Source organism: Mus pahari, chromosome 4, assembly GCF_900095145.1.
Source record: "Mus pahari chromosome 4, PAHARI_EIJ_v1.1, whole genome shotgun sequence".
NCBI classification, from domain to species: Eukaryota; Metazoa; Chordata; class Mammalia; order Rodentia; family Muridae; genus Mus; species Mus pahari.
This window is the reverse complement of record NC_034593.1, coordinates 50,728,629-50,746,238: the sequence shown is the minus strand read 5'-3', so window position 1 is coordinate 50,746,238 and position 17,610 is coordinate 50,728,629. Positions and strand designations below refer to the sequence as shown.

At 42.2% G+C, this 17,610-nt stretch overlaps 1 protein-coding gene across 1 annotated transcript; it reads left to right on the top strand.

Annotated features, from left to right (window-relative positions):
- Window positions 1-4,968: 4,968 nt before the first annotated feature.
- On the top strand, window positions 4,969-11,121 carry Pfn2 (profilin 2). The gene is made up of 3 exons (XM_021195810.2): window positions 4,969-5,423; window positions 7,384-7,576; window positions 9,460-11,121. Exons 1-3 carry the CDS (start codon window positions 5,292-5,294, stop codon window positions 9,555-9,557), a joined length of 423 nt encoding a protein of 140 aa, XP_021051469.1. The 5' UTR covers window positions 4,969-5,291; the 3' UTR covers window positions 9,558-11,121.
- Window positions 11,122-17,610: the final 6,489 nt, after the last annotated feature.

The following is a 17,610-nucleotide window of genomic DNA, read 5'->3' as shown; positions in this document are numbered from 1 at the left end:
CTTCTTCTTCTTCTTCTTCTTCTTCTTCTTCTTCTTCTTCTTCTTCTTCTTCTTCTTCTTCTTCTTCTTCTTCTTCTTCTTCTTCTCCTTCCTCCCCTCTCTCCCTCCCTCCCTCCCTTCCTTCCTTCCTTTCTTTTTTTCAAGACATGGTTTCTCTGTCTCAAGAACAGCTCTGGCTGTCCTGGAACCCGACAGCTCAGGCTGGCCTCCAGCTCAGACATCCGCCTGTCCCTGTGTCTGAGTACTGGGTTTCAAGGCATGCACTACCACCGTCCAGTTTGAAGAGAAGTTGGGGCAGGGGGAGCATAAAATGGTACTAATAGAACTGTTCACATATATTCACTCATGTAGTTGTTACAATGAATATAAATGGTACAAGTGTGCTAGCTAATGGATATGTGTCATACTGGATAAAATGAGAAAATGTCACAAACTTCTATGTGGAATTCATGAGGCACATCTAAATTGTAAAGATGGAGAAAGGTTAAAAACAAGTTGAGCTAGATATGTTTTGTCTTTGTTATTTTCAACACATATTTCAAATTCTTTGAGATGTGACTGGCAAAATGTTCTAATACCTTTGCTTGGAAGGTGGAAGACAGGATTAGGAGCTTGGGGTCATTGTGAAGTTGGCTAAATATCAAGTCTGGGGCTAACCTAAGCTACAGAGACCCTGTATCAAAAGACAATAAAACAAAGTTGAAGCGGAGAAAAGATATAACAGATAAAAGCTAGTACAGCTGAGATGCTTACCTTAATATTTATAAAAGAGATCTTAAGACCAAGAACTCCAGGACTTAAAGACAATTAATGACGTGCTAAATTTAAATTTTTTTCCTGATTATTATGTTACTCTTATAATAAATTTACTTCCCCTAAAATGAAATATGTAGGTGAAGATTTTAGATGACTTAGATTTAATTCTAATTTTTATAATTGGGTAATTGAAGTCTATGTTTTAGTTTCTATTCAACTATTTATCAAGTTGTATATAATCACTATGGCATTTTTGTTGGCCAAATTATTAATTTATGGACTTACTTAGTTTACATTATTTAGGCATCAAATGACTTCTACATCAAAGTTGTTCTACATGAAAGAATTTTGGGATAATGTGCATAGTTAGTGCACATTTCAGATTTAAGCTTTTGGCTTACTAGCTGTTCCCCACACACCATTCTGAATATGTGCACTTCCCTTCATGGCTTCTGCATCAGCTCCTGCTTCCTGACCTGCTTGAGCTCTGGTCCTGACTTCCTTTGGTGATGAACAGCAATGTGGAAAGTGTAAGCTGAATAAATCCTTTCCTCCTTAACTTGCTTCTTGGTCATGATGTTTGTGCAGGAATAGAAACCCTGACTAAGACAATTTGGTACCAGCAGAGTGGGGTATTCCTCTGAGAATACAACCTGGAGGAGTGTGGAAAGGAACTTTGAGCTAGAAGAGCCATTGGGTGTTAAGAGCTCTGTGGGATGTTCTGTAGGAGCTTGGAAGATAATGTTGAGAACAGTGCAAATGATAGAGGCCTGGCTTGTGAAATTTCAGAGGGAAGATCAAAGACTCTTATCAGGGCCATTGCTGTTTTGATTGTGAAGATTCTGTGGTTTGGGTTAGTTGGGACTGAAGAATCAGCTGCGATTAACAAGATACCAGAACTACTAAAGGGAAACTTTTACATTACTGAACTGTTGATGCTGGTTAGCTGGAACTAAGAAATTAGTGGTGATTAAGAAGAGACCAATATCACTGAGAAGTGTTTTCTGAGAGCACAAAGAGGCTGTGCTCTAGAGGTAGCCAAGATTGTAACTTCATGCTTCGGCTGGACTTGGAAATGGAAAAGAGTAACTAAGGAGGTACTGGGTTTGAAGGCATGAAGGGGTCATGAAGAGCAGCTGAGGCTTGGCACTGTGAAAGGCCATGGAAGGCCATTGGTGAAGGTGCAGCCTCAGCTGCAAATGATGACCCAGGACTGAAGGGGTCATGCAAAGGAATTGAGGCTCGGCACCATGAAGAGAGCTTATGAGAGGCTTTGGTGAAGCCAAGTTTCAGTGGAAGAGAGCAATGCTTTGGAGATGCCAGTACCATGAGATGACCACCAAGAATAGCAGCAGCCTAGAAGCTTAGAAATGCAGCTGGAGCCTAGAAGACAAGATGTATGCTACAAAGGGCAGAGCTGGAGAAGTGACCCAAACCCTTGGAGGAGCCTAAAACATTGTGAGTAGATGCCAGACATTTCGGTTAGAGTTTGCTTTTGCTTTTGATTGTGACTGTGCCCTGATATTTTTTCCTCTTAAAGGAAGAAAATATTTTAGTGGAGCCCACAGTTAAGAGACTTTGAATTGTAAAAAGACTTTGGGTTTTAAAAGAAATTGGACATTTTAAAGGAACTGAAATTTTAGTATATAAGAATTTGTAAAGACTATGGGACTTTTAAAGTTATTTAGAACTTGGGAATGAATAAGAAAGTAAGGGTTGAGGCTTAATAGTGATGTGTTTGTGTGTCAAGTTGACAAGGGGTCAATTGCACTGGCTGGTTTTGTGTGTCAACTTAGCACAAACTGGAGTTATCACAGAGAAAGGAGCTTCCCTTGAAAGAAGCCTCCATGAGATCCAGCTGTAAGGCATTTTCTCAATTAATGATCAAGGGTGGGAAGGCCCATTGAGGGTGGTGCCATCCCTGGGTTGGTAATCTTGGGTTCTATATGAAAGCAAGTCAGTAAGAAACATCCCTCTATGGCTTCTGCATCAGCTCCTGCTTCCTGACCTGCTTGAGTTCCAGTCCTGACTTCCTTTGGTGATGAACAGCAATGTGGAAGTGTAAGCCGAATAAACCCTTTCCTCCCCAGTTTGCTTCTTGGTCATGTTGTTTGTACAGGAATAGAAACCCTGACTAAGACATGACCTCAAATTTAAGAGTTCCTCCTGAGCCTGCCTTCCTAGTACTGGGATTAAAGTTATGTGACACTACACCTTGCCCCATCTTTAATTTTTTAAAAAGATTTATTTTATGCATCTTGGTATTTTGCCTGCATGCATATATATGTTTACCACCTGCATGCTTGGTGCCATGGACCCCCTGGAACTGGAGTTACAAACAGTTGTGAGCTGCCATATGGATGCTGAGAATTGAGCCTGGGACCTGGTAGAGGAGTATCCAGTCCTAACTACTGAACCATTTCTCCACCCCATTTTTATTTTTTAAGGTGATAATAAAAGTTAAGAATTAAAATGATTGTGACAAACAGGCAGAATGATAAATAGGAAAGAGTAAGGGAGATTAAATCAGGTGAGGACACATAGGCAGAAGTGGACAGATTCCTGTATAAGGAGCAGAATTCTCCTTCTTCCAAACAGGAGAACAAATACTGTCCCAACTTGACAGCTGAAGTCCTGTTGCTGGCCCTACTCTAGTTTCCAAGGTCTTAGTCCTATCTGTGGTGATTTGAATGAGAAGGGTCCCCAAAGGCTCATACATTTGAATGCTTAGTCATCAATGATAAACACAGGAAGGATTAGGAGGTGTGGCCTTGTTGGAGGAAGTATATCACTGTGAGTGGGGTTTGAGGTTTCAAAAGTTCAAATTCAGGACAAGTGGTCCTCTCTTCCTGTTGCTTTGGGATCCAGATATGGAACTCTCAGCTATATCTCTGTATCATGTCAACCTGCATACTCCCAAGCATGATAATAATGGACTAAACCTCTGAAACTGTAAGCCAGCCCCAATTATTATTATTATTATTATTATTATTATTATTTTTAGTAAGAGTTGCTGTGGTCATGGTGTCTCTTCACAGCGATCAGAACGCTAAGACATTAGTTTTATTTTTAAAAGTCCATATAAATAAATAAATAAAAGTTCAGTGATGCTATTATAAAATTGTCAGTGTACCCCACAACTTTAAAATTGACAACAGCTTGCAATCTATTGGGGCTTTCTTCCCCTTAATAGGCAGGTCAGGTTTGTCATCCATCAAAACTAGTCATTGCTGGGGAACATCTGGTGCTGGGTCTAGACCCAGCACATAAAGTTAATAAAGATGTAGGAGAATGTTCAGAGACTCTTAAACCATTTCCCACCCTGTCTTGTACAAGTCTTCCTCAGATGTAGAGTCTGAAATATTTTCACCATCTAGTACAGTGGATCTCAACCTGTGGGCCTCAAACCCTTTGGGATCACATATCAGATATCCCCCACATCCGATATTTACATTATGATTCAAAACTAACAGAATAACAGTTATGAAATAGCAACAAAATAAGGTTGGGGGTCAGCACAGCATGAGTAACAGTACTAAGGGGTCACATTAGGAAGTTTGAGAACCACTGGTCTAGTCCAATGACTCCTTTTCCAGCTTGATTATTCTTTGTATTTCATGGATGTATTTAACGCACAGTAACTTACCAAGTGCACATAGGGTCTGTTTTGTTTAGAATTTCTGGAAGACTGAGCCACACTCATGCACTGGGTTCAGGGCAAAAGCTCCACTGAATCTGGGGTTCCTTGTACTCCAAGGAGGCAACAAAGAGCACAGAGCTGCGCTCCGATGGATGCCACTGCTCTGATTGCAGGAGGATGCAGGCGCAGCTGGCCAAGGTCTTCCAAGAGACACCTCCCCAAGTGTGGGGCATCCGCACGGGCCGCTCCCACTACAAAGAGTAAACCCTCCGCATCCCGTCACCAGGGCAACCCTGCCACCCGACACCGAGGCTGTCAAGACCGCGTCCCGAGCGGGCGCTTGAGGAGTGAGCGCGGCCGCTGGGCTCCCAGAGCCCCGGCACCCCACGGCGTCCACTCAAGCTGCCTCGCCTCCTAGCCTGTGCTGAGGCCGCCGCCGCCGCGCCCCAGCCGCACGCCCACTCGCCTCCCGCACGTGTGGGCCGTGATTGTCCCCGGCGGTATCCCTCCGCGCCCCCGCCTCGGCTCCCCCGCCCTCCCGGGGACCCTCGCCGGCTGCGCTGCGGAAGGATCGCACGCACGCGCGCGCACATCCCGCGGGCCGCGGAGAGCCGAGGGAGCTGCGGCGGTGTGAGTCGGCCGTCGCCAGCCCCGCTGCCAGCGTCGCTCCGCCGCCGGCTCCTGAGCCCCGCGGCCGCGGCCGCCCGGCGCTCCCCGCTGCGGGTCCTGTCCCCGCCCGCCGCAGTTCCCCGGAGAGGGGCGGTCGGTGCCTGCGCAGAGCCGCCTCCTCCCCGCCCCCGCCCCGCCTCCACCGCCGCCGCCGCCGCCGCCGCCGCCGCCGCCGCTGCTGCGCCTCTGCTCCTGCCGTCCCCGCTGCAGTGCGAAGGGCTCGAAGATGGCCGGTTGGCAGAGCTACGTGGATAACCTGATGTGCGATGGCTGCTGCCAGGAGGCCGCCATTGTCGGCTACTGCGACGCCAAATACGTCTGGGCAGCCACGGCCGGGGGCGTCTTCCAGAGCATCACGGTGAGGCCCCGGGGCGCCAAGCCGGCAGGTGTGCGGCGGGCCTCTGAGAAGGGGACGCCCGCCCGCGAGGAAGGGATGCGGCCAGGGCTGGAGGGAAGGGTGCCGCCGGCTGAGGAAGGGGATGCAGCCGGGGCCCCGATACCAGCGGCTGAGCCTGGGGATGCTGCCCGAGGCCGCGCGGGGGCGGGGCGGCCGGACTCTTCGCCCCGGCGGCGCCCCGGCTTGCGGCTGCCAGGGTGGAGGAGGGGACGTCTCCCCGGGAGGCCCCTCGGCGTTCGGGGAGCCCTGCGGGCTGCAGTGCGGGTCCCCGGGTGTGGGCGGGGGGAATCTGGGCGGCAGGCTGGCCCTGGATCTGGCTCGGTGGTGAGCGCGGGATGTGGGAGGCGGCAGTGGCCGGGTCCCACGAATTAATGGAGTGACTTTGCGTAGGCTTGCGGGTGTCCAGGCAGGAGAGAAAGGTACGCGGACCACGTAGGTGGAATGGTGAATCTACTTCAGCTTGTGGCTCTATAGTTTTTTTTTTTTTTTTTTTCCTCCAAGATGGCGAACTGCCATTGATTTCTCTCCTCCACCTATAGAGATTCATCGATATACTGTTATCCCCAGTTACGCAACATAGCTCTAAAAAGGGGGTGGTTTAAGGGTGATTAAAAAAAAATCTGGGGAGTCGCTGGAGGGGGGGGGTGACACTTCTCCAAGTCACTCCCTCTTTAGTGATGGTAGTAAAAGAGCTAATACCGATTTATGCTTCATGGTGCTTCATTTTCATGTGACTTGATGGCTTTTGACTCGGTTGCCACACATTTGGAGAATATTCGTCAACCAGCCTCCAGCACTGCTTATTGTTATGCTCGTTTCTATGCAATGTTCTTCTTTTAAGATTTTGACACCGGTATCAAGTACAGGACCATTCCCTTAATTTCCTTGCACCCCACTCCCCATCACATAGCAGAATTCAAGTCCCATATCACAGGTGCTCAGCATTTTACTACTTAACGTGGTTTAACAAATTAGTGTGGATTCAGTCTGTGACAGGAGTGCTTTAAGATCTCCTGTCCCCATGTGGGAGGCCACAGTTCCTATAGCGAATTGACATTTGGTGATTAACTTTTTTTTCTGCAGTCTTGTCTTTGTGTGTGAGTTCCCGCTGTCTGGCTTAAGAAGATTGCGGGAGTATGCTTGGAAATGGCTGGGGCCTGCTATGACTCTGCAGTTCTGATGGGGGCGACGCCTTCCTTCTTATTCATGGAATGTTAGAATGAACAGATTCTCTTTTCTGGCTCTGGTGGCTACCTCACTTTCTTTACCGATGCCCCTCCATTTTCTCTCTGATTTTGCTGTTGCTTGCCGCAGTGCTGTAGACACAATCCACTCTGCATTTGTCCAGAAGGAAAGGTGGTTATTGAATGGAAGGGCAAGGCAAGTTGGAGAGAAAAGAGTGGTGGCTAGAAAAGTAGGAGGGAAATATGAATTTGGAGATGTCCCACGGTCTGTGGTGACTGAGGTCCATACTATCTGGGACATTTCAAGCTGCTTGAAAAGAGATGTAAGCAGGCCCATCTGGGTCGACTTACCCAACTTTAAATTTGGTGCAACATGATTAATGTGGCAGAATATGATAGGCAAGCTGTTGTAAGAGCTTATAGTTGAATCTTTACAATTACATAAGCACCTTCAAGTAGCACCTGACTTGATTTAGTTTATAAATAACTCATTTTCAGTTTGCACCCAGTGTCAACTGCCAACTATTTAGGGAGACTCTTTGTATGGTTGGTATACACTGGCTTTTAGTTAGCAAACCTCACTGTTCATTGCAAAAGCAAACTAATGTGTAAATCATGTAACCACGTAGGAATAGGTAATAATAAAAATAGCTATCTTGATTTTACATTAGTACACAGTTTGTTGTATCAAATTCTGATTAACTGTGATTTTTTTCTTCTTTGTTTTGGGTGGCCAGCCAGTAGAAATAGATATGATTGTAGGGAAAGACCGGGAAGGCTTCTTTACCAACGGTTTGACTCTTGGAGCAAAGAAGTGCTCTGTGATCAGAGATAGTCTATACGTGGACGGTGACTGCACAATGGACATCCGGACAAAGAGTCAAGGTGGAGAGCCAACATACAACGTTGCTGTTGGCAGAGCCGGGAGAGGTGAGCAGGCTGTTTTTTGCGTGTGCTTAAAAGTTGCATGCCATATTGCAACTAGGGTTTCTTTAATGGTTTAAATTGAAAATTAGTTCATAATGGCTATTAAGGTGGTTTTTGTGAACTGCTCAGCACTGAGAGGTGGCACTGCTTTCAGCCTGTCTACTTTAGAGTGGTACATATGCAGCCTCATCTGACCACTCTAAATTACGACAGCTTTGGTAAACTTAACAAGGAAAAGGCGCCTGGATCCAGTGTGTTATGATACTGTGGTAAATATGGTAAACTTAACAATGAAAAGGTGGCTGGACCCAGCGTGTTACGGTACTGTGGTAAATATGGTTGTTAGCCTGTTCCAGCCACTTAGCTATTTTCGTGTCTAAGTAGTCTTTACTTGTAGATCTTTCCTTTGATGTTTGCTTAGATTTGAAATTAATTCCCTGCTCATCAGAAAAGAAAAGAAAGCAAGGGAAAAAAAAATCATAGTTTTATTTTTTTGCCAGGAACATTTCTGAAGAAGAGAAAGATAGACCAGAGTTTTAGAGTACATGTTCCATTTACTGAAATACTTCCAAAGAATGAGATTTCAATCTGAAAAGTAGGAAACTACACGCAGTTTAAGAACTTGGCCCACAAACTCTGGTACCAGTTTCCAGACTTGATAATAAAAGTTCTGGTTTCAATATGGCATAAGGAAATGTAATATTCCGTAGAGAACCTTTGACATTGATGTTTACTCTCCGACATCTTACTGACACAAAAATGGGTATATGTCTAACTGCCTCATCCAGCAAAGTTAGCTCATAGAACAATTCTACAATGTGAAGTCACACGCACCTACAGTGAGTTCTAATTTAATGCTGTGGGTCTGAGGTCACACAAAACAAGATAACTTTAAAACAGACAAATCTTAAGTTCTTGCTGCTTCTAGATACATAAGATGCTAGGGTTGAAAAAAAATGCATCTGCTGAAGGGCTGGAGAAATGTCTTAGTGCATAATAGCCATGACTGAGGTTCTGTTCCCAGCACCCACCCTGCAGCAGCTCACAACTGTGTAGCTACAGTCCCGGGGGCTCCAATGCCCTCTTCTGGACTCCAAGGACACCAGGTACACATGCAGTATGTAGATATGCATGACAAAAACACAAATATGCATTTTTTTAAAAAAAAAAAAACATCAACACTTGAAGCCAAATGAATTGAAACTTTTTTAACCAAAGAACACTGGTGACATCTAGTGGCAGTAAGTATATTTGACACACACCTGTACATATAGTTCAGTTCACAAATTAGATGCTAGAAATAGTAAACGGGTTTTGTGATTTTTTTTTTTTTAGACCGGAAACAATTAGCAAAGGGAAGTTTCTATATAAGACAAATACCACTAGTGTAGAGTTTTCTGACAGGCAGTAACATTTCTGTTTAAATTTGGTTTTCATTTTCCTCTGTAAGTAATAAGACATGTCTCTCATTTATAGTCACACGTATAGGACAATAGCTTGTATTTATCATGCACATTGCATTTGGGGAGTGTCTGTAAAAATATATGAAAAAATTTAAAGTATATTGTGTGAGACAAATAGTGTGATATCAGCCAGACTCTTTTTCCCTAGGATGCAAGGTAAACTGTCACTTTCCTCCTAGCTCTCATTGATCCCTTTATGGGACTTAGCCATTGTACAGTGGGGTTTCTATGAGCATCCAGAAGTGTGCTGTTTTTAGTTTATTTACTAGCCTGAAGGCTCTCCATTCTGGAGACATAATGGATTTCAGTGTTTAACAGTTCATGGAAAACTAACTTAATGTTAACTTATTAATCTATCTGCTTAAACTTATGTGATTTCTTGATTAACACTTCTTTGAAACACTTTTCTCCTTTTTCTTTCAGTCTTGGTCTTTGTAATGGGAAAAGAAGGGGTCCATGGAGGCGGCTTGAATAAGAAGGCGTACTCAATGGCAAAGTACTTGAGAGACTCTGGGTTCTAGCTGCTAGGCAGACTGTTAAGTATTAGGGGAAAATTGCTCTTAAATTTTCCTAGCTGTAAGCTTAAGTCTTCATTCTGGAAATTTTATTAGCAATGCAGGGTGATGGGATATGAACCTGTGTCTCCTTTGTATCCCTCTGTTGGTGGGGAAAGGTGTCTTTCTTTCTGCCCCTTCCCCTTAAATAATTGTGTTCATTTTTGTTTTGTTTCCTTGTGTACTCCAGCATTGGTTATAGTCATGGGAAAGGAAGGTGTCCACGCAGGCACAGTTAACAAGAACACACATGAACTTGCTTTATATCTGAAGAGGTCTGATGTGTAAGCAGCCCTCTTCCCATCTACTTACCTACCTACCTACCTACCAACCAACCATCTTCATCGCCACCCTAGTTATGGTCACAGTGCTACCAGGTTGTAGGTGGCAGCTAGTTTTTCCGTCCTTATTTTCTAGTGTCATGATTCCCAAAGGGTCATTTGTGTGTTAACCACTGTGTGTAACCAACCTTTATCTGGCATCATAATTGCAGCACAATAATGATTTGCATGATATCTTGAAATTGGGGGAAGGGGGCATGCCAAGTTGGGCATCACTTCGTCTTAGCAATTAGTGGACTACTGATTACTAAAATAAGTTAATATTAAGCAAGGTGCCGGTGTACAATCTCTAATTTGATCAGTGTCTTTTCAGCACTTTTGAGCATTTACTTGGCTCATTTAGTCTTCCTTTTGTAGCGCATGGTTGGGAGGAAAAAGTGCATGCATCTGTACTTCACGCCTTTCTCATCCCCTCCCTTCCAACATGAGGTGTTTGGTTTGCCTCCGTTCTCTTTTGTGTAGTGCCTGGTTTATTTAACCTAATTAATACCTCCTCTGTTGATGAGCTATTGAGAGTTGCAGTGTTTTACTTTTAATACAGTGACTGCACTTGGTACAGACAATTTGTCGTGTCTATAGGACATGAAGCGTGCAGCTTGGAGAGCAAAGGCACTTCCTCCCATGACCTTACTACAGTAACCATACCGATCAAATTCCCAGGGACATTCTGTCAGTGCAGTAGCTCAGACTTGCTGTCTTGTCTTTGCACACCAGCTGTACTCTTGAGTAAAATGTAAAGGCCGCCATTATGGATATTAGGTATCCCGACATAACCATCTGGAGTGTGTCCAGTTTATTTTTCATAGGACCAATTTTTATTTGCAGCTTAGGTTTTTATATGAAGTTGCATTATTGTGGACTTGGCTGTCTTGTGATGTATTTTTTTCATATGTATCCTGTGCCATACTATTGTTAAAATGAACTGTTGCTATTGTGAGATGGATTTTCTTTCGAATGGCACTACTTTAGGGACATTATCTAGTATCTGCTTCTATTGTTTGGGCATTGTGGATAATGTACAGATTTAAAAACAAATCTTGTTGCTGATTTGTCCATTTCTTTCCCTGCACTTTGTTACATCTGGGATACAGTCTAACTCATCTGACTTAATATGCATTTAAAAAAATGCCATAACTATTAAACACCTTGTTTACAGACAGATGAAATAAATTTATTCCAACCAAATACTCTATGGACTCCTGTTTTTATTATAGATTATACATTTTTGGCTTTGTTGTTATTGTTGATTTTGGAGGGTGATGGGGAGGTTATTTGCTGTATAGTCCTTGTTGGCCTTTAACTCAAAATACTCCTGCCTAAGCCTTCACAGGCAGCTGCAGCTGAAAAGGAACTGAGAGGAAAAGACCTAACTCATCACAAGCACATAAAAGGCCCTACAGATTTCTTTTCACTAAGCTTTGGCCTACTAAATGTGGCTTTTGTGCCTTCAGTCTATGATCATCCTCAGACTTAATGTGAAGAAAACTAACCTGCTAGGGAATAAATATATTAGGTTGGCCTCTCCATGAGAACTCAGTCTTACAAGCACGAGGCCCCGGTGGCAAGAATAGTTTCTGGCAAGAAGACTCCGTTATGGAGGGTTCTTCTGGACTGAAGTGTCAGTCTGTGTTGGCAGCCTGATGTCAGCCAGTCAAGTCTTATAAAAGACCAGAAGCCATTCCTCAGTCAGCACTTGGGAGAATCTGATGCTAATGCATTTTCTGGTTTTCAGAGTAATGTATTGACCACAGCTAAATATTTTAATCTTACAGTCTCTTAAGTAAATAAGTTCAAGACTATTGAGGCAAACCATTACTGCAAATTATCACGCAGAAACATAGCAGTAGGTGCTCAGGTTATTCTGAGTGAAACTGAGGAGCTGGTAACGTGGACATAGACTCCAACGTCCTACCTTAGAGAGTCCACAGGCTAGGAAATCAGTGTTTAGAAATAACCAGTGTGGTTTATATTTGTTGACCTGCATACTACCCTTGAGAAAGATTTGGCTAGGGAACAGGAAATAACCTTTTCCATACTTAAAATATACTGTACATAATGAATTTTTCCTTTTCAAGTTGTTAGTAATTTTGAATTAAATTTACTTATAAGATGTAAAATATTTAGAAGATAGAAAACTGGGTCTATTTTGGTTCATTAAGAAACCCTAGACTTTACAGAACAGTTAAAACCTGGTATCAGTCTTTGTTAAGAATAAAGGTGGACACTGGGAATAGAGGCCCCTTGGTCTTGCAAACTTTATATGACCCAGCACAAGGGAAGGCCTGGGCCAAGTAGTGGGAGTGGGTGGGTAGGGGAGCAGGGGCAGGGAGGTATAGGGAACTTTCAGGATAGCATTTGAAATGTAAATAAAGAAAATAATAATAATAAATAAATTTAAAAAAAAAAGAAAAAAAGAATAAAGGTAGACAAATGAAAATTTAGAGTTAAGGTGATGATTTGAGTTTTTGAGTAATTATTCCCATATGAGTTATAGTAAACCACATTGTGAAATCCTTAACAACTACCAATAAATTGCAATGTATGTTGAACATGTAGTAGAGAGTGATTGTCACACTGAATAGTAAAAGGTTAAGTCACTGGCTCCTGCTCACAATTTCAAAAGAAAATATACTTAGGGAAATGTTTGTGGGGTGGTATATGTGTGTGTGAGCCTATCATGTATGTACTTAGTTCTGAGAATTTAACATAAGGAAATGGAACTATACAAATTTGTATATCAATATGCCCATCACACTTAACAGATAATCAAACTTCAAAACATAAGGTTGAGTATGTCACCTGGACAGAATAGTTATAAAAGAATAAGTTCTAGATGGACATACTACAGTGTGTGTGTGTGTGTGTGTGTGTGCGCGCGCGCGCACGCGCGTGTGTGTATTACATTTATACTTTGAAGGCAGAAAGTCCAGGTACAGTTATCCTTGGACTAAGTTTCCAGGTGACTATCTCGAGTTCCAGTATTTTATGTTTATTATTAGAATTTTAAATTAGACTCTTAAATAGAAAGTGGATTTTAATTTTATTTACTGCCATATTTTAAGAGCTTAAAACTGATAGGAGCAGATTCAGAGACCCATAGCCAATACCTAGGCAGAGCCAGAGGAACCCTACACAAGGAGGATGTGGGGCTATAGGAGCCAGATGGTTCTAGGACACCACTAGAACACAGCCCACAGAACCAACTAAGCAGAACTTACAGGAACTCAGAGACTGAAACAACAATCACAGACCCTGTATGGGTCTGAGCTAGGTCCTCTACATGTATTTTGTGGTTTGTACAGGTTGATATTCTATGGATATTCAGTGGGAGAAGGCTGTCTCTGACTCTAGCCTGCTCTTAGGACCCTTTTCCTCCCACTGGGTTGCCCTGTCCAGCCCTGACATGAGGATAAGTGCCTAGTTGTTATTACTTGTAATGTAATAATTGTAACTTGCTTGTAATGCTGTCTTTGATATCCCTGGGAGGCCTGCACTTTTTTGGAAGGGAAATGGAGGAGGAGTGGATCTGGGGAAGGTGGGAGGTAGTGGGAAGGGCTGGGAGGAGGGAGGGTGGGAAACTGCAGTAGTAATGTGATGTATGAGAGACAAATAAAAGGGGAAAAAGAAAAAGGTTAATAGTTGTCAGTTGTTGTTAATACTTCAGAGTTTAAGTGACTATTGAGAACAAATGGCAGTCCTAGCCAGTGCTTTTAAAAGATAATCCAGAAGAACTACTAACTTAAATGTGAACACACCAGGTCCTTGTTCTCAACTATGGTTTATGTACTAAAGGCAGTTACAAATCTAATATATAGCTATGAACATAATGACTTTAAACTTTTCTCTTTTAACATATTCCAATTTAGGTGTAATTATTATTACTATTATTATTCTAACAGCTATTTACTGTGAGTTTATTGGTAAACAGTGAGCACTGTATTTTGTAATATTCCTTTTTATCTTAGGTTAAATGAAACAATGGACATGATCTAAATGGTTTAAAAGTTAGGCTGAGGTCTAGAGATGGCTCACCAGTTAGTAGCACTTCCAGAGGATCTGGATTCAGGCCCAGCAACCACATGGAGGCTTCCAACTGCCTGTAACTTCAGTTCTAAGGGATCCAACACCCTTTTCCTCCCTCTCGGATGCTATATGCACAGGGTGCACAGATGCAGGCAAAACACCATGCACATTAAAAAAAAGTTTTAAAAACTCAATCCATACATTTCCATCACGTTTTAACTTCTATGTAATTACTATAGTAAAGTGTTTTTCCAGCCTCTGCTTTATCTTAAAGGAGTAGACAATGTTGTCATTAGTGTATGTTGAACAGAACCTACCTTTTACTTTACAAACTAGAAATGATATTTTGTATTTTCATATCCATACAAATTTTACATTTTACAAGATATTACAGTGCTGCCATTGTTTTGTCTATGTCATAAGATTATGACTTTCATTTCTTGTGTTTTCCTTAATTTCCTAAATTTTCTAATGTTGATATACTATTTTATGACAAAGTAGTTTATAGAATGAGAAAATATATTTTGAAAAAAAAACTATATAGAAATTTGATCTAATTTTACTAGCATTTCCCATATTTAAAATATTTCTAAAAAATAAAAAATAAAATATTTCTAGACAAAGCATCAATAAAAGAACCTCCATAAAACTTAATTTAAATTTCCCTTTTTAAAAAGATTATTTATTTTATATATATGACCACACTATTGCTCTCTTCAGACACCAGAAGAGGGCATCAGATCTCATTACAGATGGTTGTGAGCCACCATGTGGTTGCTGGGAATTGAACTCAGGACCTCTGGAAGAGCAGTCAGTGCTCTTAACTGCTGAGCCATCTCTCCTGCCTCAAAACCTAATTCAAAATTCTAAGGGCTTGAATATTTAAGCTGTTTGTCAAGATATATCTACTTAGGTTTAGCTGTGACACTTGTGCAAAGGCAGAAGGATTGCATTATGTCTGCCGTTCTCCACAAGGAGACCAAAGTTCTGGGGTAGTTACTGTGCAGTAGTAGTTCAAAGGTCTTACCAGGAAATCATGGGCTCAGTCTCCCTTAATGTGTCACTGTTAGCAGTGTCTGTCAAGCTACCAGGTGTGCCTGAGGCGTTGTGGATGGTTCGTCCTCTCCAGGCTGAACATCAAATCCTGTCTCCTTTATCACCGACATATTCTTCATTGGATTAAGACCTGGAAGTACTTTAGTCTTGAAACCAGATAGCTTCTGTGTAAATTTTTCTATCCCTTTTATTCATTTTGAACTGATGGCTTGAATTCTATGGATCAATTTTCAGCTTGCCAGAAGTATATTTTATATATTAATTTGTACATTAAGCACAAATCTCTCTTTAACAGAGATCTCAAAATCTGAAACTAAGTTTAATTTTTCATAGTAAAACTTACTTTGAGACAAGGTTTCACATGTACTCTTGCCTGGTAGCCTGCCTCTATCTCCCAGTGCTGGGATTAAAGACATGTGGCATGCCCAGCTAGCTTTCTGTATTGGAACTTATTAGTGTCTGATGTGAGGCATGCTGTCCAAGAAAGAATTGTGTCTGGTTCTGCAAACCTGGTCAACAGCCTATGGCTTGGGAGACTGTAGAGGAGATCAAACCCCTGAAGGAAAGTATACTTCTTCCAACACTGTTGATTGCCAATAGTCCCTCAGGGAGGGATGGGGGGGGGCTTCACAGGCCCTCTCCCCAATCCATAATAAACTCCCCAATCCACAGCTGCAGTGAGTTCATGAATGACAGCTATGTCATACGTAGGAGTCACCTTTTTGCTTTGATTCTTCCATTCTCTGGCTTTTAAGCACCCTCTTTGCACACCCTCTTCCAGGATGTTCTCTGAGCCTTGAAGGAAGTGATCCTAAATGCTCCATTTAGAACTGAGCACACTATGGTCACATATGTTCAGCATTTTGGCATTTAATGGGTTTCTACATTAACCCCTGTCCTCTGCTCTCAAGTTTCTCTGATGAAGGCTGGGTACCACCGATATATAGGTAGAGACTGAATATTTAACATGACAGTTTATTAAAACAAGCGTAGGATATCCATAAGGCCTATGACCTCTCCAGTCATGGGCTCTTGACTAGGTTTACAGAACCAGGCACAGTGAGTGTCCTTGTGCAGCAGGCCTCAGTTGGTATCCCCATAGTAGTCGGCACTATTTCATAAGTGGAGACATCTTGCCTAGCAAGTCATTATGACAGCTCTCGGGATTCAGAACTGAGTAGCACCATTAATGACTTTTCTTACCCAGTAGCCTGTGTAACACCTTCTGGCATTGTGACAGAATCTTCCAATTCTGCTCCAGCCTCATTTCTGTAGTGGCCAGAGAATGTGATATCTCCAGCAGTAGTCTTAATCAAGTTCAAGCGGGCAACCAGGCTCAGTATCAATGACCTTGAATTGAATTGTTTGAATTCCCCCCTGACCACCATTCAACAATTCATAGGAAGTATCCCACACCTAGCGCTACGATTTGTGTTTAGCATTCCATGGCTTTGGGAAGAACATTACCCATCCATAGAGGATACCTATGGCCTAACTTTTTTTTTTGTTGTTCCAATGAACTTATAAAACAAGTAAATATATAGGTTTCCTATCTTATCCTTTCGTCCTCCACCCCTCTTCCCTATCCCCCCATCTCCTCTTCCTGTTCAGACCTTCTTATCTCGAGTATTCCCCCCACCGTTTAACTTAATGCCCACTGTGCTCACCACACCCCCACACAGACACACACACACACACACACACACACACCATCCCACATACATTCCTTTCTCTCTGGCCTTTACCAGCACTCAGTGTTAAGCACACTGCTCTAAAACTGTGAGGCTAGTATCAGCATATAAGGAAGAAGATTGTCTTGACTCTGGGTTTACTCGCTCAGTATACTATTTCCCAGATTCATCTTTCACTTTTTCCTGAAACTTTAGTAATTTTATTCTTTAACATTGGTTAGAATTCCCCTGTATCTATGTACCACATTTTTATTACTCATTCTTCATCCATTGACATTTAAGCTGGTTCCATTTCCTGAATATTGTGAATAGAGTTGCAATAAACATGGAAGTCCAAGGTATGGAATCCTTGGGTATGTGTCCAGCTGGCTCATACATCACCATTGTGTTTTCAGGTTTCTGAGACACTGACACTGATCCCATAGTGGCTGCCTCAGTTTACATTCCCACACAGTGAATATGTTTTCCTTCCCCACAGCATTGCCAGCATTTGGAATCATTTGCTCTTGACAATAGCCATTCGAGTTTGAGTAAGATGTTTAACACTTAACAGATTTATTACATATTTGTGTTTCTTCTTTTGCGAACTCTGTTCAGTTTTCTAGATCATTGTTTTATCAGGTTGTTTCCATTTTTTAAATTTTAAGCTCTTTATTTATATATACATCAAAATGCTATCAGATATCTGGCAAAGATTTTTCTTCCACTCTGTAGGTTGCCTCTTCACTTTTTAACATTTTCCTTTGTTGGCCTTATTTCCTGAGCATCTGGAGTTCTATTCAGAAAATCCTTACCTATTCCTATATCTATATCCTTTAGTAGTTCATAATTGCAGATATAACAAGCACTTAAGCCTCTCTATATTTGGAATTGGTTTTTGTGCAAGGCAAGAGATATAAGATTTAAGTT